The following is a 22557-nucleotide window of genomic DNA, read 5'->3' on the forward strand; positions in this document are numbered from 1 at the left end:
CCCAGCAGCAAAAAATAATATTAGAAAAAAGAAGTGTGATTATGGGCAGCCACGGAAGAGAATATTTTGAATCAATCACTCCTGTAAATACTAAACATCCTCACCATATTTCTCATCTCAACTAGTTTTTGAGACCTCTCTCTATCACTCTCCTCCTTGATGTCATCGTCATCCTATTTAAAGCCTTCAATTTTTTCACTGCCTAACTTGAAAAAATCTGTGAACCTTCTCTGTGTTGATATTGATTTTACTATATTTCTCACCAGCTTATGATTTCCTCTAGAGTAAAAAAAAAAAAATGTTCTGAACTCCATCAATCGTTTCCTGCACTTCCTTTAGCATCCCTTCTTTACACTCTTCTTTTTCTTTCATGGTATCTCCAGGATTCTAGCAACGAAGCTAGTAAAAATCTCTGTTTTCCCATCTGTCTTTCCCGTGTACGAAACCTGCAACATTTGCACTTCATCAACAAGAACACGAGGTGATCTGCCAATGATAATAAATATACCTGAGGTCGCGAGGAAACTGACATACCTATGCAATGAACTATGCTACAATGTTATGGCAGGAGGTGCCGCATGGATATGCACAGTCAATTAACTTGCTTGTATTTCTACTAAAATACCAGTCGCCAACGGCTTCTGCAATGGTCTGAAAAAGGACGTCGAGATTTTACTCACAATGCCAAACAATTTAAGTTTTGCAAGTAGTTTAAACTAAGAAGAAAGGGAAACATAAGAGATGGTATGTCTTAACTATTGCAGTAACCTTTACATAGAACAATGTTGGCTTCAGGATTTTCAATGATTTTATGAGTGATTCGGCCATGATCTTGAGCTGATAAAACATGGCCTGAATTTAAAGCAGGTGATCTAAGATTTTTCTAGAGCGTAACGGGCATTATGTTAGCAATGTACCTTACTGTGTATTTGCGGGGAGTCTAGCGCAAACCATGTGTCTTGTGACTCACTTTGGCAATGAGCAAAGCATGAATTTATAAACAATCCCCCTCTTCTAGAATATATGCGAGATGATAGCAACGCCACCAGCATGTCTTGCCTGAAATCTGGATACGAGATGTTTTCAGTTTATTCAAATTGCAAAACTTTGAGCTCATATACAGGATGGATAATGCCCAAGCAGAGACCAACCTTGCAATATGTCAAGCTGTCGTGTGTTACATGATGCTATGTTAAGCTTGCAACGGTTCCAGTGTCCTCTCGTGTCAGCGGAAGGTGGAACCAATGCATGATGGAACTGTTAAATTTGGCAGTTTCAATCATTCTTTATTGTCTAATGAACATAAAAATACAAAGCGATGCTGCTACGTGATTTCAGATAAATGAAGGCCGAGACAGAAATTACTTGGTAAACATCATAGGCTGTGTTCAAGATGAAGAATGGTGTTGTGATGTATTTTAAGAAATACTGCGGAAACATGCACTGCACCCATACAAGATAAATGCAATTACCACCCGAGTTAGCAAAAACCAGACTAAAAGGTTAGACAGGAGGCATCAGTAAAAGGTACCAGTTTTGGGTTGTTGAGGAAACTAGTGCAGTTCTTATTGAGATTCTCTTCAATCCCCTGCCGCGGAAAGTTCAAAATATCAATGCAAGATTCATGATTTAGCACGCGCAATGGAACACAGATTTCAGTAAGTTGTACCTGTAGAGAAACAAGGTTTTCAAAGAAGTTCCTCATAGTGTGGTTCAAAGTGACGTCTCTTCTGTAAGAACAAGCACAAAAAATATGAAAACATAAATAAAAAGACAGAAAACAAATTATACTGCACATTCATAAAAGAAAGAGCAAACTGACTCGTCCATGAAAAAACCGGCATCACTCAAGCATTTCACACTGGTATTCCTCGGTAATATCCTGGCAAAGTTTTCGCAATGGAGAAAGGATGATAAACCCCCAGCAGAGCAACCTGAAAGCAAAGCCTAGAGAAGAGATGGTTCAAAACTACAATCAAATTTATGACCACAAAGATCACATTTCCACTTCTGGGATGATTTTAAGCAGAAGACAATAGTCTATTCAAAACGAAGAGGCACGTTCAATAATTCCATTGAGAGATTTTTACCTTGCGTGCATGCATCAAGCCTTTGGGGAGAAGATCAAGAATGATTGCTTCCCAAATCTTTTTCCCTCTAAAGTAAAGGACTGATGTCTGTTTCAATCACATGCACACCAAACGGATCAAGTTAACTAAGCTTTAATCTGATGTTTGGTGCAAGAAAATTTGCGCAACAAACAAAATTTTCTTACTTTACTAAACAGAGATGAATGTATATATTTAAGTTCACTAGATTTTAGCAAGATTATGATTAAGCTTTTAGCTTTGAACTCCAAAACCAACATGACAACAAAAGGAATGAAAATTTTAGGTGAGCGGACTACCCCATTGTCGAACTTGGCATCTCCAGAAAACGAGCCTCCATCACAATATCTAAGCTTCACACGGTTCCAATTGTAAAAATCTGATAAAGAAAACAGAATTTAATGGTTAATTAACTTGAATAAACAACAACAACAAGACCAATTCTACACACGGGGATGTTAAAATCATGCCATTTTTTGCCATTAAATTTGTAGCCTGTGACTAAATGCTAGTATTCTGCTTCAAACACACTGAGAAATCACTGCCATTTTTTGCAATTGCACTGAGAAGCTTTTTCTTTGTATATGTAAACAAGCTATTAAAAAAGTACATAAATCCATACAAGATTTAGGTGGTAATTAATGTTTTGTATCTTGAACATGAGACAGGACCAAAAATCAATCATGTGAAAAAGCTATTAAGATTTCTCATCTGTGTTTATCTCTTTCTGTACTATTTTTTTTTTGGTCTGAAACTCACTAACACATTCTCGGGAGTATTATTGACCCCTGAAGACAATAAAATAGGGCTTTGGTTTTTTTTTTTTTTTCCAGAGACAAGAAAAGCAGGAAAGGCTGGAAAAGGAGAGAAGCTAGCTGGAAGCCTAGAAGCAGTAGCTGTCTGTCGACTGTATTATATATCACGTGAAACAAGACATGAAGAACATGGACATGTCATGTATGCATATGCTAGATTTCTGTGAACTAAATAATGGGCAATTAGATTTTGGATAACAAGCTGATTAATTACCTGGATTAAGAGAGGCATTGTTGCTTAGGATTCCATTGAAATCCTCCAACTTGTTCATGTAGAGGGTAGATCCCCGCCGCGTTTGGGCTCTCTCCAAGCATGATTGGATATCATTGCACCATCCACCTCCCTATCAAACATCATAATCATTTTTTACTTCCTGTTAACTTTCAGCTTCCTAATTTCACAGTTCTGGATCCCACCAACTATTTTCTTTTCCCTAAAAGCCAATCCAAACCCCTTCCTTGGTGTGGGTGTGTTATCTCATGTCAAAAAAACCTAAACATTAACTTTTTTGGAGAATCTTCTTTTTGAAGCTTTTTAAGATTTTCAAGCTTTTGTAGTTTTTTTTTCCTCGTATTATTTGCAACTTCTATATATTCCAACTGGCCACCACTGCCACCATAGTTAAGTTAATGCCTAAGCTGTAAGCCAAAACCAAAACCAAAACTGACGGGCAACAATAGGGACTGTTAGTTATTACATCAAAGGCTTTGCTTAGGTTGAAAGTTTGGAATCTAGACCAATGATTTTCCCATTTGGACCAGCAATTCTTTTGAGACCATATCGTGGGACGTACTCTTTGGTGCATCTTTCGCAGCTCTTTAACTTCTTTCGGCATTTTCCTTTTCGTAGGGCCATTGAGGTCACGAAATGAGCAAAATTTCTCAATAAAATGGCGGGAGTAATAGATGTGACAATTGGATTATTGTAGCGATCAAAATTGCTGTATTCCTATGAAATGACTTCACAAATTGAGAGTTGATATGTTACTTTCACACGTCCTACCTTCCAGTTTTCAGCAAGCCCATCAATAGTTTTAACCTGCTATACCAATAATGAATTTCTACCCTCTTTAGCAGATGACCAGACGAATCCAGGCCACAGATCTGCACAGTCTCTGAAATGGTGAAGCGAGCTGCAAGTTGCACTGGCAACATGATGCACGAGACCCTAGGCAAACTAACCCACTTTGTCGTATTAGTTTCCTAAATCTTCCAACCATACAAAACTTAACGAAGGTCAACACATCTTCCCCAAGGTCACTGTACATTCACCAAAGAATACTGCCTACATGGCAAGTTCTCATTGGATACCTTTTGTGAACCGATTTTGTGTGGTACACTACTGACCCTATTATAATAAACCAATGAACTTTTATCATGATAGCTTCTAACCATAGTTTTTTCATTCAACTATTTTCAGATGAATTTATGCATTGGTTTTTATAATATATTTATGTATCAACTACGACTAAATTATTTTTTATTATTATTTAAAAAAACATGTTTTTTATATTGATATGGTATACTTATTATTTAGAGGAATAAAACCTTTTAAATATCAAATTCTAAAATTTGAATTGGAGAAGAAGTAAAGAAAGACTGAAATTGATTTAATTCTGGATCGCTTAACATGCCATGACGGTGTTTATGACTTTATTATCAACTAAACTAGTTAATGAATACTTAAATTATCCTTCTACCATAAGGATTTTACCTCAAATTGCAGAAGCCAGTTGCGTGCACCAGCACCGAATCCTCTGTGCAAGTGATACGCTGGCAAACTTCCATCCAAGCAAACTACGAATAACAATATTCACCAACAAGGAAGAAGAAAACAAGGGTTAATGATAAAATAGTATATAGTAATTAATTAATGCTTCATAAATAAAGAATTGATGATGTATCAATAAGACAGTAAGAGATATGGTAAGAACTTACAGCCACCAATTTTGGAAGCATTGGGAACCAGGGTCATCTTAACAAGAAGCCGGCTATCTGAGCAAGTGCACCGTGATGCCAAATTCAACAATACCAGTAATATGGCTACTGCTAAATCCATCTTGAATGGGAGATGGGGGCGTTAGCTTTATAGAATTAAGATGGATCTTGAATGGCAGCAATGCGTTTTGTACGCTGAAAGGAACTGAAATCAGACGCTTATGACATGAAAGAGAAGGGACATTAAGGGAATCTACAACCGGAGGGGTGTCAGCTCTAACTCATGCATTGCTCATGTTCTTAACCAGACATGGACAATCCAGTCCATGTGACGAGAGCTAGGACTTGGGATCCTATTCAAGGAAGCAAAAAAGAGATAAAGAAGAAACTGAAAAGTGAAAGGGTTAAATTTTGGCAAGGTGTGTCAGCTGTATTTAAGGAGAGGAAGGGAATTTAGTAGCGAAAGATGTTGGCAATATCCAAGAAGCACTGTGACTTGAAGCCTTGAAGCTGCCAAGGTGGTTTTTCGTCTGTCTTGGAAAGAGATGGCGGAGAGAAGTGCAAGAGGGGAAGGGAAAGCAATGGACCGAACTTGGTATATGGGACCCGTCAAGAAATAGATTAATTAATCGTGTTATGATAAGAGTCTTGAAAGGGAAGACAAGCACCAGTCTTTGGTGTGGAAATGGGTGGTGGATGGATTATATATTGGGTTGGTGAAGATAACGTTTTAGAAGTCATTGTTTCCTAGCGAGAAAGTTTTGTCTGTGTGGGGAAGACGAAGGGGGCTTCGTTGTTGAGAATTCCAGCCACCTTGCGACTTGTGAGTGCCTGGCGGTCCCCTTTATGGCTACTTGCCCACATGAAGCCGCAGCCTTGTGCGTCTCTCTCCCCCCCATCCTTCCTTCCTTGTAATGGATGCATCAACAAATCCTGTATTCCCGCTATTCAACTATTTGATCCAGAACAAAAGCTATAACTATAACTCGGTCCCTGATGTTTAAGAAATCAATTAACTGGTCTTTTTATAAATTATATATTTAACCGTTATGTTTATGGTTTGGTCCTTTCATCAATTTTATGTTATTTTCAGTCATTTCAGTTAGTTTTTCTACTTGTGAGAAATAGAGGAAGCAAAACGAAGGAAATACGATGGAGAGATTTGAATAGGAAAGAAGATATTTTCGAAATTTGGTTCAATCAGCTATAGCGACTATTCATACGAAATTTGGCAAATTGGCATACCAAGTCAAAAGGGGGAGGCACTTGCGCGTAGGCAAGGAAACAAGGTTGTGGCTGGGCTGGGGTGGCGTTGAAAACCTTCCTACTACAATATTTATGAAATTCAAATAATATTCATTAAAGACATATTAATATATATGGAGTAAACACATTAACCATACGCATTAATAATGCAGATGTTAGTTTCTTAAAAAAGAAAAAAAGAAAAAAGCAGTAGTGTGATCATAATATTCTAATGAAGAAACCTTTGGCATCATCTAGCTCGTTAATGGTATTGGAGCCTATGATGAACCAACCTTTTGCATGCACAGATGCTTGCTAATCAAAGAGAGGATTTGAATCCTTAATTAACAGTATTTATTTAACACCCGTTTTGATGTTTATTTATCATTTATATATCACCATTATTAAGAGTTGGTAGCTAGGTGCAATATCTAAAACAAACTAACCTTAATTAGACAGATGCAACTCTGGTCACTTTGTTCCCTCTCCCCCGGCCCATTATTAATCTTAACAAGTAGCCAACTCATTCACGGTTGTTAGATCTGAATCTTAAACAAGCTCCACCTGAGTTTCTTTAATTCACCCCCTCATGATTGCAGCATCTTCAAAGTGGTATTGATTAAACTTTGTCGAGTTTGGCAGTTAAACTCGGCAGGGAGTTGATATACTTAAATGATAAATCAAATTAAAATTTAAGCGACATCCAGTTTGACTTTAATAAGATTCAAATTAATATTATTTTTAAGAAAATCAACCATGGATTCACCCGTCCAGTCCGTCGCTCAGGCCATGAGCTGGGCTGGCTTTTATAAGGATGCTGAGGTTTCTGGGAATGTAGACCGACTTGTAGGGTAGGCTTATCGGAAGTGGGCTAGTGTTTGGGGCAGGCTTATCAATGGTGGTCTCATGGTCCACACGAGCATAAAATGGAGGTCTAAAGAGTTTATTAGTTGTCTTCAACTATAAACCTTGGAGTATGGCCCGTAACATATCAAACAGAAACGGGTGAACCAGCCCAGGCAGACCACAGCACAGGCACGTAGCTAGCAATGAGAAAACTGGTTAGCCAGTAGCAACACACGCTTCCCTGTATACAAAAACGGGGGCTAGTTTGCAAATCATCGTAATTTTGCTCTTTTGTTGTCCGTTTTCAGGCTGCTCCCAGAGCCAGACAGAAAATGGGCTGATGATAGACTGAGAGAGCGCGTGTGTGTGTGTTTTCAGCCTCTTCAAAAAGTCCCAGGTCAGTCCTTTCTCTCAGACCCTGATTTCCCATTTTGAAATTTCTTTTCTTTTGGTTTCAGATCTTTAGTTGTAAATTTTTCTTACCTTTTTCATTTTATTTTCTTTTTTTTTTGTTCTCTGCTTGTAAGCTCTACATGTTAGTTAGTGGTTTTGAGTTAATAGCCTGTAGGTTGGTTACCGGGAAAGTTTTGTGTTTTGAATTTGTTCATTTTTTGAGATAATAAAGAAATTTTGAGTCTTTTTGTTTGGTTTCAGAAGGCTTTTTAGAAGAAAAAAATGAAAATTTGAACTTAAATTGGCAGCATAATTGTCACTGGTTCAGTAAAGTTGAGGCTGTTGTTGTCTTGGTTGTTTTGAGAAATGAAATGCGCTTGCTTGATTTTAATTTGGATGGGAATTGTTTCATGTTGGTTGACATTCTAAGCTAGGGCAGACAAAGAAAGTGGGAATTATTCATCACTTAGGTTGTTACGCGTGTTGTATTTAAGTTGTGTTCTGTACTTCTGGCCGGGAATGGAAAATATTGAATTTGTTGATATATGCAACAGAAGCTTGAAGTGTTCTGTGTTCACTTATGTTTCTTTTTACAGGACCGCACTGTTTTGCAGGTTCCAAGAATATCTTTATTCAAGTGTTCATCGGACAAAGGATGCAACTTTGACTGCAATATTGGTGGCCAGACTTTCTTGGTTTTTTATTAGTAAGAAAGACTGGTTTGAAATAGTTTGGTTCTCTGTCATGGAGACCTTGTGGAAACTGTTGTATTTGCTGGAACCTGCACCTGTTACCCTTATAGTGACAGCAGTAGCTGTAACATTTGGGTCTGCTTTTCGAGCTTTAAATTATGGCAAAGAAATGGAGAGAAACCGTGACTGGTCAGAAGCATCCATTACATTGGATAGGTCACAAGCACTAATGATCCCGATAATGAGTTCTTGCAGTTTGCTGTTGATGTTTTACCTGTTTTCGTCTGTCTCACAGCTCCTTACTGCATTTACAGCCATTGCCTCTGTTTCATCCCTCTTCTTCTCCCTCTCTCCTTTTGCTGCCTATATAAAGTCACGTTATGGTTTGGCAGACCCGCATGTGTCTCGTTGCTGTTCAAAGTCATTTACACGAATCCAAGGGTTGTTGTTGGTGTCATGCTTTCTAACCGTTTCTGCTTGGCTTGTTTCTGGGCATTGGATACTGAACAATCTGTTGGGTATTTCAATTTGCATTGCATTTGTGAGTCATGTAAGGCTTCCGAACATCAAAATATGTGCAATTCTCCTTGCATGCTTGTTCGTATATGACATTTTCTGGGTATTCTTCTCGGAGAGAATTTTTGGTGCCAATGTCATGGTATCAGTGGCAACGCAACAAGCATCAAATCCTGTTCATACGGTGGCCAATAGTTTGAGTCTTCCAGGTTTGCAATTGATTACAAAGAAGCTTGAGTTGCCAGTGAAAATAGTCTTTCCCAGAAATTTGTTGGGTAGTACAGCTTCTGGAGGAAATGCTACAGATTTCATGATGCTTGGTCTTGGCGACATGGTATGTTAGCATTTTATTTTATTTTTTGTTAGCGATCTTGCGTAGTATTTATCAAGTCTATAAGACATGCTATCCCCCCATCCAAAATAGTGATGGTTTGACATCAAAGTTTATGCTTAAAGTTTTCTCAAATGGACTTAGGTAATATTTTGGGGCAACACCAGGGGCATCTGTGTAGTGTTAGCCCCAACAACCTGCCCCCCTCCCCCATCTTTGTTAGGCTAATTTTTTTTTAAAGATGCTGAATAAGCTGTTCATTGAGCAGTCATGCTAAATATCAGGTGCATCTGTATAGTATTAACTCGAAACCTCTATTGAGGTGATCTCTGCTACATAAGCTTTTACAAAAGATGGTGAGTGAGCAGTTCTTTGTGCGATCATTCTAAACACCAGTTGTCTGTAAATTTCCTTGTTGCGTCATGCTCTTGGATTTCTCGGTCGTTGATCTATAGCTTCTAATCCCTTTATTGGATTCACATACAGTCTTTAGTCCAGTCATGATAGGTAGACTTTTTGCATTCTGAGGTCGGATTGTATCCATGGGAGCCCATGGTTCCATATCTTCTTACCATGCATGTAGATATAGAATGATGAAGATACAAGATCCTTAGGACCTATTGGTTAAAAATCTTCGTAATCACTTCGCCACTGGCTATACTTTGTTTCTTCTACCTTTCTGATTCAGAGGCCTACCAAGAACTGATTTTAATGTTACTCTTGTTCCAAGCTATTCTTTCTGGTAGTAAAAGCTAAGCTGTTATGAATGATGATTTCACTGCCAGCATGCTTGGAACATGAAGTTATCCTATGATACACAACATGATATGCTTTCATTGCAACTTAATTTTGGTAAAGATATTTGTTAAATTTATTTGCATGCATGCTTGCGCACCAAAATTTTACTGGATGTTTTTTTACATGGATGATTTTGGCACCTTGTGCTGTATCAGGGAAAATATTGAAAGATGTCACATTTTATTTCGATAATGTTGTTCTTGCAGGCTATACCTGCCATGCTTCTAGCATTAGTCCTTTGTTTTGACTACCGAAAGAGCAGAGATCCCATGAATCTCTTAGATTTACATTCTTCCAAGGGACATAGATACATATGGTATGCACTTCCTGGATATGCCATGGGATTAGTAACTGCTTTAGCTGCTGGTGTTCTGACTCACTCACCGCAACCTGCTCTTCTCTATCTGGTACTTCTATTGGCAATGTATTTATTTGTTGAATACTATAGTTGGAATATACATGCCTTTTGCATGCCGGATCATGTTGCTTTTTTTTTTTTGTCACAAGAGATTAAATACCGTGCAAAGAACTTCCTAATCTTCTGTGCTTGCAACATTCCATTAGTTTCCTTTTTGGCTTGCCCCGTTTCGATATGTATTTTTGACGTGCCAGGTTTCGATATATTTCTTGTGGTTTAAGAACATTTGTATTTATCTGAGTTTTCCTTGCTTGATGGTGAATGTAGGTGCCTTCTACACTCGGACCTGTTATCGTTGTCTCTTGGATTAGGAGGGAACTGCCTGAGTTGTGGGAAGGAAGCATGTCTAATGGCAATGACAAAGCACGTCAAATAGAAGTTTGAGCCGAGCTTTGTGGGCTTGACACCACAGAGTTTGCAGGGCCAGTTGGAAGTTGTAAATTATCCTGGAAGTTGAATCCATTGGGAACTTAAACAAGATAATCAGCAATTTGATGTTTATTTAGTTGTATTTGACTTTTCGGCCAGCCGATTCAGTTGTTAGATATGAAAGAAGGAAGGAAATTTATCTTTTTGATGTCCTTTTCACAAGCAATAGAAAAAAAGGAAATGTTATTATTCTCATGTGATTATAGTTAATTAATGAAAAAAATATAAAAAATAACAATAACAAAATATTAAATCAAAGGTGGCCAGATTCTTTTCCACGGAGCACCTCTTATCCCGGATGAGTTCTTGTGCTTTTGATGGAGTGTTTTTCTTGTTAGACAATAAGAGATACTTTCAAGTGATTATACCTTTTACATGATCAAGATGAGTTTAACAAATCTCTAAGATTTAAGTCTAAATTATTAAAGAATGAAGCATGTTTCTTCAACTACAAAATCAATATTTAAGTGGATGAAAAGGGGGAAAGGGATTATATTCGCATGCCATCTTGACACTTTCAGTCATCATGGAAAAGAAAAGAAAAAAAAAAAAAACATATACTTATAATTGTCAAGGCTTCATAAAAGAAAATAAGTGAAAAACCAACGTAAACTCGTAACCCGAGCTATTTAATTAGAATAATCAAATCTAGAACACCCTGAAGCATAGATTTCAATAAATAAATCAAATGTAAAATGTTGAAATTAAAAAAAATCAATCATAAAAAATAATTTGAAAGAAAAAATAGTAATTAAAAGAATGGAGATCAAATTTATAAAAAAAAAAAAAAACAAATTGGAGGATGGGTAATTTTTTATTAAAGGGATAAATTGAAAAGAAAAATTAATTCCACCAAAAAATTAAAGAAGAAACCACCAAGAGAATGGAGATCAAATCTAAAAATATTAACAAATTTAAAATTTTGATTAAAGGATGAAATTGAAAAAAATTAAAAGTTCATAAAAGAGGCAAGAAAAGAATGAAGAAAAAAAGAATCGAGATCAAATTTTAAAAATAAAAAATATAGATTAAGGGATGAAATTGAAAAAAAATAAAAAACTTTTAAAATAACGAAGGACACAAATTAGAAATTCAAAAAAATAAGGATGTATACTCAAATATTCCTAACCAAAGGGACTAGCATGAAATTTTAACTGCCATGCACAAATTTCAAGGAATGAGAGAAAAGAAAGGGGAATAGCTTCGATGACAACTCATTCATAACAACTCAACACACGTGTGCCTATGGAGAAAGAGGACACCACGAACAATTAACTAACACGACGAGAAAAAAATTAACCATTGGATAACACTTCAAGCATTGTTGAAACTCTGCATAACCTTCAATGCGTCTCTGCGTGTAACGCATGCATATGACGAGTTTGAGTTTTTAATATTTTAAAATTATTGTAAAGATCAATTTACCACTATACCAATTCAATTATAACAAAAAACCTTAGCTAAAAATACAAAAATATCCCTATAAAAAAGTAAATTAATTATGGAACCAAGGGTAATAGTAAATCTAATGTGCTTTGAATTTAAATATTTTTAAATTACTGTAAAGATCAATTTATCCCTCTATTCATTTTATTATAACAAAAACCCTATATAAAAATTTGACCATCGGATAACACTTCAAGCATTGTTGAAACTCCGCATAACCTTCCATGCGCCTTCGCGTGCAACGCATGTATCTGACGGGTTTGAATTTTTAATATTTTTAAATTATTATAAAGATTAATTTACCTCTCTACCCTTTCAATTATAACAAAAAAACCTTAGCTAAAAATACAAAAATATCCCTATAAAAAAAATAAATTAATTATGGAACTAAGGGTAATAGTAAATCTAATGTGCTTTGAATTTTAAATATTTTTAAATTATTGTAAAGACCAATTTACACCTCTATCCATTTTGTTTTGGATCATTTTTATTTTACAGTTTCATCCTCATTGAGTTTTCTTTTCATATCAAATTTAATTATCTTTCTTTTTATTGTTATTTTTTTATTTTAGCAAGTTTTTTCAATTAATATATTTTGACGATTTCATCTAAGATTAAAATTGTATGAAAATTAAGCTTTTTGGTTGAATCATGTCCAAGATTTCACAATCGTGAGTTTTAGAGATTAAACCAGTTTTATGAGGTTTGTGCTAAGTTTGCTTGATTTTTTTATTTCCCCTGGTTTAAGCTATTTTGTTTTAAATCACCATTTAACATTTATTCAATTGGAGTTTGGGTTTCTTTTTTTTTTTTTTTTTCATTTCTACAGAATCCATTGTTGGTCTTGAACATGACCCAGGTTATCTCGAATAATTTTATTTTTTTGTTTTTTGTTGGTTTCTTTCGCTAACATTTTAAATTGATATTTTTTTTCAGATTCCATCCATCGATATTTAAAAAAAAATTAAAATAATTTATAAAATTAAAATTTATTTTCAGTTTCACTTCCCTTTATTTTTTTAATTTTTCAATTTTAGTCCTCATTATTTTTATTTTGCTATTTGTTTTATTTGAGGTAAATTTTTATTTTTCTTAAAATTTCATCCTCTTTAAGTTTTTTTTCTGTCAAATTTGATTTTTTTTTCTTATTATTTTTTTTCTTTAGAAAATATTTTGAATTTATATATTTATTTTATTCTATCATTCAACATTAGATTAATTAGAAATTGAACTTCTTAATTAAATCCAGATCCATGATTTCACAGGTTTTGTGTTTTTGAGATTAACTTAGGTGAGGAGGTTTTCTCGAGTTTGCTTGGTTTTATTTTTTCTTTCTTCAAGCTCTTGTTTTAAACACTTGGCTCTATTATTTTTATTTGTTTGTTTTTTGTGTGATTTTTTACTAGTTTTGGAAATAACTTGGGTTTTCTTATTTGTTGTTATTTAATGGATATACATTGGTTAATCAATATTAAATTGATTGGAATTGAATTTCTTAATTCAACTTGAATATAAATTTTAATGAGCTGTGAATTTGAGACCTTAGTCTAAGTCTAGAAGGCTTGTTTTTTTTAAGCTGTTTTTTTATTTATTTTATTATTCAACGTTTATAATTTTAGTGACCAAGCTCTAGTTTTTCTTTATATGCCTTCCAGGTGATGTTTTGTGAATTTAAAATTATCTAGGTTGTTCTAGGTCTTTTTATATGTTATTTTTGGTTGGGTGTCTTTTTATATTTTTTTAAATTGATTTATTTTTTATTTTATTTTTCAATATTGTATCGATTGAGAATTATATTCTTTTTTTGTTCCGTCCTTCAAGATTGAGGTTTTTTTGTTAGACTTTATGACTGTCTTTGAATTTCTTTCTATTTGTCTTTCACGATCTCAACACTCAGATCACGAGTTTCGCATGTTGACTTAATTTTTTGTTCAGTTGCTCTTTTTAAATTTAATATTTTTCACGCTTCATCCTTTAATATTAAATTATTTTGAAATTGAGTTATATGATGTTTACTGATTTGCTTTTTATTCGATTGTTTCACTCGCATGATCCAAATCACATAATTTAGTTTGCTTGGTTTTTTCGATTATTTTTTATTTAATTTCCTTTTTAATTTCATAATTTAATACTAGATTTGTTTAGAATTCTACCTAAACTTTTTTTTTATTTTTTTATTTTAATGTTAACACCTAACTTATATATTTGACTTGCTCGGTTATGTTGATCTAAATTATTATTTTTTCTTTTATTCTTCCACATGTAATTGACTGAAAATTTAATTTCATTTTTAAACCATTTTCTTTACAGGTTTTCTATTCTTTTTTCTTGCATGGATCCATGCCTCGAATTTCATATTTTAAAAGCTTTTTAAAAATATATTGCATCGCCCGAGTTTTTTTTTTTTTTAACTAATAAAAAAATATTATGATCCATGACACCGTAAAGAGTAAAGACCCACAAGTCTAAAAGAATGTCCAGGAATATTTGTAATTTTTTTTTTAATTTTTAATTTTAATTTTATTTTAAATATTTTTATATACTGATTTTAAAAATAATTTTTAAAAATTAAAAAAATTTATTTTAATATATTTCTAAATAAAAAAAACACAATTTCATATTTATTATAAAAATAAATTAAAAGAAAACGATACAGAAACACTCTTCACTGTCTTCGAAATAGATAGATAGATAAGGGGCAAAATAAAAAAAAGGCTGTCTTTTTGCCTCTCCTTCAATATAAACAATCAAAACCTCTCCATTATCCCCAATCTCAATTTTTGACTACATAAATCTAAAATCAAACAAAAACCCACCATGATATCATCCATGGCTGCCACCTGTTCTCCAACCTCTCTAAAGCTTCGGTTAGCCATGAATTGCCATAACCGTCGAATATCGCCTCCAACACAAACACGGCCTTGGATGAGGAACAAGGAGGTAGGTAGTGGTAGCTTTCGCTTCCTCTTCCAGCCTCAAAATGAATGGTGTTTTGATGGAGGTTCGTGGATTGGGTCGAGTTCTGCTGCGGATAATTTTGCTGGATGGTCTGATTCGGATCATGATAATGATCAGTCTATTGAGAATCAGAGAAAGAAATGGCTTAAAGGTAATGAATTTAAAAGTTTTGATTTTTGGCTCTTTTTTTAAAAAAAAAATTAATTTTGAGAAATGGATTATGTGTTTTAATTTTGTTAGCTTGTAATGCAAAATGTAGCTCTCTCAAGTGGGTTAAAGTTAGCCTACTTGGCAAAATTTGTGTTCTTCTGATTTTTTACCTTTCTTATTTAGAATCTGTAATTGTCCATGTTTAATTGCGATTGAGAAAAGTTGGCATAAAGGGAGGCTAAATGTTTAGTTTTTTTTGTTGTTTTTGTGGTAGTTCTGGGAGATGAATCATGGATATGCTTCTTCTTTTTTAAGATTAAAATGTGAAATTTAGTAGCTCTTTCAAGGGGGTTGGTTTTGGTGTATTAGGCAAAGTTTGTATTGGGGTTTTATTTTAATTTGTTGGTCTTAGGATCTGTGCTTGCTGCTTTTTAACTATAATCATATTAGTGAATGATACTGAGTAAATCTGAACAAAGCTATAATCTTTGTTGCTGTTGATTCGGTTGATACTTTCTTAGCATATGAACTCTTTTGTTGGAGGATTATTACTGCATTTCCGTGTGAAAGTGAGAATGGTTATAAAGGTTTCATTTATGTGTTTTTAATGGACTGATAACACTTTGGAAGTAGTTTGCTTTCAGGGATTGTGGGAGCTGGAGTAGCCGGGGTCATTCTATTTGCAGGGCTTACCTTTGCAGCATTGTCTTTAAGCAAGTGGAGCACTTCCAGTAAGTTGCTGCTTCTGTTCTTAGAAGAATTCATTGGCCAGTACTGATATAAAAATATCAAAACTATAGACCATATGATGTTTTTTCTGCACAAAAATAAAATAAAATAAAATAAAAATAATAACAGTAAATAATGAAATGAAATAAAGAACAGATGCTCAATTGTATGCTAACACAGTCTTCTGGCTACTGCTTCCTAAGCTTCTGGTTTGAATGTCCTGTGTATAACAAACAGATAGGCTTTGCTAAAATGTATGGATCTTTTGAATTTCTCTTCTCCTTGGTGTTCAACTGTACCAATGCTTAATTATAATGCTCAATACAGGGCCAAAACAACAGATGGAACCATTCACAACTCAGCAGGAAGTTTCATTGGCCTCTGACAAGGAGGATGATAAAGTTGAGGAGAGTAAAAGTGAGGACAGAAATGATAGTGATCTGGAAAGCGAGACAGATATACAAACAGATCTTTCTTCATTTCCAGAACTTAATGAAGCACCCAGTGAAAATGTACTTGGTGACAGCACTGAGACCTCGACTGTAGACAATGTTGATTATGCTACTAGGGTCAGTGGTACCGGTAATAATGATTCTTTTCAAGAAGATTTACAATATGAATCAAGTTTTGATGACAAGTCTGTTGCTCCTGAAATGACTCCCAGCTCAGAGAATTTGCCCAGTTCTGAAATTAATGCAAGTTCCCCTGTATCAACTTTTGAAGTAGATAAAAATCCTGTTAATGTCGAACCTAGCAACATGCCAAATATAACAAATCTTAACACGGACCACCAGAGTGAATGGCCTGTCTCGAAGATAAATGAGAATTCTGATCCTTCATCAGATTCTTTTACTTCCACTGTTCTTGAACCCAAAGAGCCTATGGGTGTGAATATTTCAGACAGTTCACCCATGGATACAAGTTCAGAACCTCAAATTGTTCCTGAAGATGATACGGAAGCTGTAGCCTCTCTTTTAACCAAAGAAAATCTTGATCTGAGCAATACAACACAGAACTCAGCTGAGAGAAATAGTTCTTCCCTGGAAGTGAATTACTTAGATGAAAGTGATTTCTCAGGAACAGTGTCTGAGTTTGCAAACCAAAAAGCCATAATTGCTAATAATGAGATGAAGGAAAGCAAACCATTTTTTGAACTGCCAACTTCTGAAATTTCTTTCTCCTCTGCTGGTATACCTGCTCCATCTGCAGTTTCTGCAGCCTTGCAGGTGCTTCCTGGAAAGGTTCTAGTTCCAGCAGTTGATCAGCTTCAGGGACAGACATTTGCTGCATTGCAAGTTTTGAAGGTACTTCTTTGCTAATGTCTTTGCTTATCAATATTTTAGAGTGATGGTGGGGCGACCAGTGTGTATAAACTGTATAGAAAAATGTGGACTACCAATTTAAAATTTTTCTTGTTCTTGTTCTTTTTTTACTTTTTATTTTTTTATAAATTTATTCCAGGTTATTGAGGCTGATGTTCAACCTAGTGATCTATGTACACGCCGTGAATATGCTCGCTGGTTAGTTGCTGCTAGCAGTGTTCTTTCAAGGTATGCATCTTTCTTAATAGGATGACTTGTCTAGCATTAAGCTTGAGGATTAGCATCCAACTAGCAATGCAAAATTTTCATCAGAAGCTTAAAATATGTGTTTTGACTGCCTTCTGATTGCTTGAAGGAGCACGGTGTCAAAAGTATATCCTGCAATGTACATAGAGAATGTTACTGAACTTGCGTTTGATGACATCACACCTGATGACCCTGATTTTTCATCCATTCAAGGTTCGAATTGCAGCTAAGATCTTCAATTAAAATTTTAGTGGCAAAGCTTTGTTTCACAGCATTATATTTGTTAACCGAGTTGTATCTTTTAGGCTTAGCTGAAGCAGGATTTATCTCAAGCAAGCTTTCGAATCATGATTTGCTTTCTTCTTCAGTTGAAAACCAAGGTCTATTTTACTTTGCTGCTGAAAGGTGATAGCAGTTTTACCCTGCAATATTAAATGTGCTGATTTTGATACCCTGTTTAATCCTTGATGAATTTATAGTACCGTGTTATCTCACAATTAGGCTGGTCTTTGTCCTTTCTAGAATTCAGAGCCACTATGTTAACTTCCAATTGTTCTCTAATTAGTGTTTATAGTATTTATGCATCATATATGACGATGCTACCTAACCTTGGCATTATGGTGTCATGCAAGAGACTGCGGTGCAAAATTTCTCCTCTGGCTAAACTCAACATCATCATGCATTAAGTGTTGTATCATTTGGAATCTACCATGAAAGAATCTACCGGGATTTTTCTGTCTTTTGTTTCAAATATGTGCAGCAATATTATTGTTTACAATTTTATGATTCATCTCTTTGTTATTGTACTCATCAAGTTTTGCCACTGCAGCCCTTTATCACGCCAGGACCTTGTAAGTTGGAAGATGGCCCTGGATAAAAGACAACTTCCAGAAGCAGATAAAAAGGTCACAGCTTTTTCTTTCTTAATCCATCTCTTTTGCTACTGTGTTGCATTTGGTCAAAATGTTTTGAGTGAGTGTTGCATTTATCTTTCTTTTGCAATTGCTTGCAGATGCTATACAAGCTTTCTGGGTTTAGAGATATTGACAAGATAAACCCAGATGCATGGCCTGCACTTGTGGCTGACTTGTCTGCAGGAGATCAAGGAATTATATCACTTGCATTCGGTGAGTCATGTTAGCCTGCAGTCATATTTTCTTAATTTTGTGTTGAGTTGGATAATTGAGATGCCTAACCCACCAACCCCCTCCTATGTGTCTCCCTAAAGGTTGCACGAGATTGTTCCAGCCTGAAAAACCTGTCACAAAGGCCCAAGCTGCTGTTGCTCTTGCAACTGGTGAGGCTTCTGACACAGTTAGTGAAGAGCTTGCACGCATTGAAGCAGAATCTGTGGCAGAAAATGCTGTTTCTGCCCACAGTGCTTTAGTAGCTCAAGCTGAACAGGATATAAATGCAAGTTTTGAGAAGGAGCTTTCCATGGAGAGGGAAAAGATTAATGCTGTAGAGAAAATGGCTGAAGAGGCAAGGTGCGAATTAGAAAGGTTAAGAGCTGAGAGGGAGAAGGATGGTGTGGCCTTGATGAAGGAACGCATTGCTATTGAATCTGAAATGGAAGTTCTTTCAAAGTTAAGGCGTGAAGTGGAGGAGCAGTTGCAAAGCCTTTTGAGCAACAAGGTGGAGATATCATATGAAAAAGAAAGGATTAGCAAGCTTCAAAAGGAAGCTGAGATTGAAAAGCAGGAGATCTCTAGATTACAGTATGACCTAGAGGTTGAGCGGAAAGCCTTATCTATGGCCAGGTAAGAAAATAATAATTGCCTTTGGCATGACCGGCCAATATAAACCTGAAATGGAGTTATCATGTTGTCCTCGAATTTAGTTCTATTGCCTGATTGCAAAAAACATTACCATAACTAATTACGTCTTTCATTTTTTACATTATCATTCAGAGCTCGTGGCCTTAACTAATTACAACCGTCTTTCATTTTTTATGTTATCATTCAGGGCTTGGGCTGAAGAAGAGGCAAAAAGAGCAAGAGAGCAGGCAAAAGCCCTTGAAGAGGCTAGATATCGGTGGGAGAAGCATGGCATCAAGGTGGTTGTTGACAGCAGTCTTGATGAAGAGAGTTCTACTGGAGTTACATGGCTGACTGCTGGAAAACAAGTCTCTTCTGTTGAAGGAACTGTTAACAGGGCTGAGAACTTGGTGGACAAGCTCAAGCTAATGGCAGATAACGTTAAAGGGAAGTCTCGAGAAGTAATTGATAAAATCATACAGAAGGTACAGGTCTTAATCTCAATTCTGAGAGAGTGGGTTGCCAAGGCATATGCACAGACCAAAGAACTTAAAGAAGCCACCATCTCAAAGACACGGGGATCAATACAAGAGTTGCAGCAGAACACAACTGAATTTAGTTTTGCCATCAAGGAGAAGGCAAGAGGATCAATGCAAGAGTTGCGGCAACATACTGCAGATTTTAGTTTGGCTGTCAAGGAAAGCACAAAGCGGGTGGCAGAAGATTGCAGGGAGGGAGTGGAGAAACTCACACAGAAGTTCAAATCGTGAATACTGCCCTGACCTCCAGTTTCTTCTCACTGTACCAGTAATAAATTTTGCAGGCAACTATTACCGAGAAATTAGAGATGTAATATTCGTTTATCAACTTTCATAATCTTCACCCTCTTTTGAAAATGTTAGTTGGGTGTTGCCACAAATTACCATCTCAAATAAAATGTAGCTCTGTATTTTAATTACTGTGAAATGGAAATGATATCCGCGCTTGTGGGATTTGTGAGTATGTGGATCCTTTAAATGAGAATTGCATGGGCATCAATCAACCTGCTCATTTCCTTCGTGCTACGATTCCTTACCTGTTCAAGTTCAACCATGAGGATTCCACTTCTACAAATAAATTCCACTATGATTTACGCTATAATTATATGATTCCATATTCTCGTGCTCTGAAATGCAAGATCAGTAGCTTATGCGCATGTATCTCTCGACAATTCGCATCGCGGCCAACGTGCCTGCCAAGCTTATAGAACAGGGTCGAGGATGCATCTATTGGAGAGTGTAATAGAACTGAGTGGCAGAGTTTAAGTTTCAAAATGATTTTTTACGAGAATTATATTAAAATAATATATATTTTTTTATTTTTTTAAATTTATTTGTGATACTAGTACATTAAAACACATTACAAAAACACACAAAAATTAATTTTTTTAAAAAAAACATTTCAAATATTTGGTAAAGAGTGTTCTAGCCAAGCTGCCAAACATCCCCGATAAAAGAAAAGCACGAGACTACGTGAAAGGGTGCATTCATGCCTCTAAAAAGTCCCAACATAAGCATTTGTCAGGAAGGCAAAAGCCGATCTGCACTAGCAGAATCCATAAATGGGCAAAGACTCGAAAGCATTAGCTACTAATGTGAGCATTAACCTTTTTCTTAGAAGTGATGAGCAATAAAACACAAACCAAATCAATGATGCATTGCATGCTTTTGTAATCTTATCTCTCGTAGTCCAAATAATGTCTGTTCCAAAAAGGGACCAAGTTAATTTCCGAAATCACCCATGCAAATAGCTGCAGTTAATTTGAACATATGCTGATCATAAAGGAGGCACACAACATTTAGTTCTGGATAAAAAAAACAACAGAATTTGCTGAAAATTAAAATAAACAAGTTACTGAGCATTGCCACTAAACAAATCCGTTCCTCTAACTAGCATCTAATAGCAAGAGACTTCAAATCAAATCACTTCTTCTTCTCACCACCCCCAGCAGACCTGCAAGAAACATTACCACAGAAGGCAATAAGAAGTCATTACATATAGCATAAAAGCACGTTTTTTTTGCAAATCTATCAACAAATCAGGTAAAACAAGGAAAGGAAAACAGGATATCCTAGAAATATACCTCATCTTGCGGAGAACATTGGACATCTCCTCACGCTTCTTCTTAGCTCTTTTGTGTGTCCCAAGCTTTCTTTTAGCCACCTTCAAAGCACGTTTGTCCTTGCCAACCTTGAGAAGCTCAGTGATCCTCTTCTCATATGGTGCAAAGCCAGCAACTTCCCTGATCAAACTCCTGACAAAGAGAACCCTTTTGCTAGATTTCTGCACTCAACTCGTAAATGGGAAAGAGACCACATCATATCCATAATTTATTATACAAAAAAAAAAAACAAACAATAGTCTCATTGAACAAATTGTTAATCTAAAGTGGCCTAAAATGTCCAAAGATAAATCTAAGGAAGAACAGCAATGTAGTCCCTAAAGCGAAAAGAAGTTCAAAGTTAGTAACCATGAAACTTGCTTGATAAGAAGTTACATACCCCTTTGCGATCAGAAGGACGTGGAGCTAAATCCTTCTTAGTAACTACGTGCCCCTTGTTCAAACCCACAAAGAGACCGGTATTTGGCTGTTTTGGAGCCATTGCTGGAACAGAAAAGATTGATCATTTCAGCACACAATCAAACTAACATCCCAAAGTTAAATGAATCAGGTTCAAACCATCCAAAATCCAAGTACTGAATCACACTACAGTTTAGCTCATTTTACTCTAACTACATTCTAACCTATCCAGCACAAAACAAAGAATACCAAAGCCTCAATACCACAAATCATAAGAATGCATAAAAGGGAAAACCAAGGTCAAGTATATTTACAATCGAATCAGCAAACTAATAAATAATAAAGAAAAAGGCATATTAGCTTCATGTAAAAAAAAGCACGGGAAATCACAGCACAGACGGATTAAGCGATCTAAATTTTCCATTTTTTTTATTTCCTGACAACCTAAAACAGGAGAAAGAAAAGAAATTTACAACCCTAGTTTGGATTTGTGAGAGTACCTGTCAGATTAGTAGCAGCGGCAAGTATGAGAAGCAGCAGAAAAATTAGGGTTTTATATACAAGTATAGTTTATAGAGAGAGCTGAGGGGTAATTTAGTATTTCAATTTATTACTAAAAGGGCTCTCGTTTCCTTTATAAACGGGCTCATCTGAAGCAAAATTCTTAACCCAACCCATTTAGAAGCTAACAGGAACCCCCCATTTTTTTATTTTTTTTTAAAAAAAACACAAATTGTGAATATTTTGAATAAAAAAACTTAAATTGAGAATTTTTAAAAGCGTCGTGAAGCTTGGGCTATAGTTTTTACTTTTAAGGTTATGGTTATGGACACGTTTGAGGTTAGTCCTTTAACCCTTCT

The 22557-nt window shown here is 35.5% G+C and overlaps 4 protein-coding genes across 8 annotated transcripts; 2 read left to right on the forward strand and 2 right to left on the reverse strand.

Annotated features, from left to right (window-relative positions):
• Positions 1 to 20: 20 nt before the first annotated feature.
• On the reverse strand, positions 21 to 5733 carry LOC133675823 (pectin acetylesterase 9). Its single transcript, XM_062097318.1, has 13 exons — positions 4862 to 5733; positions 4638 to 4720; positions 3138 to 3267; positions 2408 to 2487; positions 2091 to 2177; positions 1823 to 1947; positions 1670 to 1730; positions 1532 to 1588; positions 1366 to 1443; positions 1152 to 1257; positions 918 to 1066; positions 535 to 651; positions 21 to 446 (listed from the first exon to the last, which is right to left on the reverse strand). Exons 1-12 carry the CDS (start codon positions 4980 to 4982, stop codon positions 547 to 549), a joined length of 1182 nt encoding a protein of 393 aa, XP_061953302.1. The 5' UTR covers positions 4983 to 5733; the 3' UTR covers positions 21 to 446; positions 535 to 546.
• Positions 5734 to 6932: 1199 nt separating this feature from the next.
• LOC133675824 (signal peptide peptidase-like 1) lies at positions 6933 to 10675 on the forward strand. 4 transcript variants are annotated; one of them, XM_062097320.1, is made up of 5 exons: positions 6933 to 7167; positions 7261 to 7349; positions 7942 to 8887; positions 9889 to 10089; positions 10368 to 10675. In XM_062097320.1, the coding sequence occupies exons 3-5, from the start codon at positions 8090 to 8092 to the stop codon at positions 10482 to 10484; spliced, it is 1116 nt and encodes a 371-aa protein (XP_061953304.1). In that variant the 5' UTR covers positions 6933 to 7167; positions 7261 to 7349; positions 7942 to 8089; the 3' UTR covers positions 10485 to 10675. The 4 variants fall into 4 exon arrangements, with proteins under 4 accessions (XP_061953304.1, XP_061953306.1, XP_061953305.1 ...); XM_062097322.1 differs by having other exon boundaries at positions 7960 to 8887; XM_062097321.1 differs by having other exon boundaries at positions 7105 to 7349; positions 7960 to 8887.
• Positions 10676 to 14653: 3978 nt separating this feature from the next.
• Positions 14654 to 20139, forward strand: LOC133675799 (uncharacterized). 2 transcript variants are annotated; one of them, XM_062097281.1, is made up of 10 exons: positions 14654 to 15084; positions 15728 to 15814; positions 16140 to 17116; positions 17274 to 17362; positions 17490 to 17593; positions 17686 to 17785; positions 18210 to 18285; positions 18393 to 18507; positions 18609 to 19140; positions 19346 to 20139. In XM_062097281.1, the coding sequence occupies exons 1-10, from the start codon at positions 14793 to 14795 to the stop codon at positions 19905 to 19907; spliced, it is 2934 nt and encodes a 977-aa protein (XP_061953265.1). In that variant the 5' UTR covers positions 14654 to 14792; the 3' UTR covers positions 19908 to 20139. The 2 variants fall into 2 exon arrangements, with proteins under 2 accessions (XP_061953265.1, XP_061953266.1); XM_062097282.1 differs by having other exon boundaries at positions 14947 to 15084; positions 15717 to 15814.
• A 738-nt stretch (positions 20140 to 20877) lies between these two features.
• LOC133675345 (large ribosomal subunit protein eL36y-like) lies at positions 20878 to 22324 on the reverse strand. Its single transcript, XM_062096698.1, has 4 exons — positions 22198 to 22324; positions 21678 to 21781; positions 21260 to 21459; positions 20878 to 21129 (listed from the first exon to the last, which is right to left on the reverse strand). Exons 2-4 carry the CDS (start codon positions 21777 to 21779, stop codon positions 21099 to 21101), a joined length of 333 nt encoding a protein of 110 aa, XP_061952682.1. The 5' UTR covers positions 21780 to 21781; positions 22198 to 22324; the 3' UTR covers positions 20878 to 21098.
• Between the last annotated feature and the right edge of the window lie 233 nt (positions 22325 to 22557).

Source organism: Populus nigra, chromosome 16 (genome assembly GCF_951802175.1).
Source record: "Populus nigra chromosome 16, ddPopNigr1.1, whole genome shotgun sequence".
Lineage (NCBI taxonomy): Eukaryota > Viridiplantae > Streptophyta > Magnoliopsida > Malpighiales > Salicaceae > Populus > Populus nigra.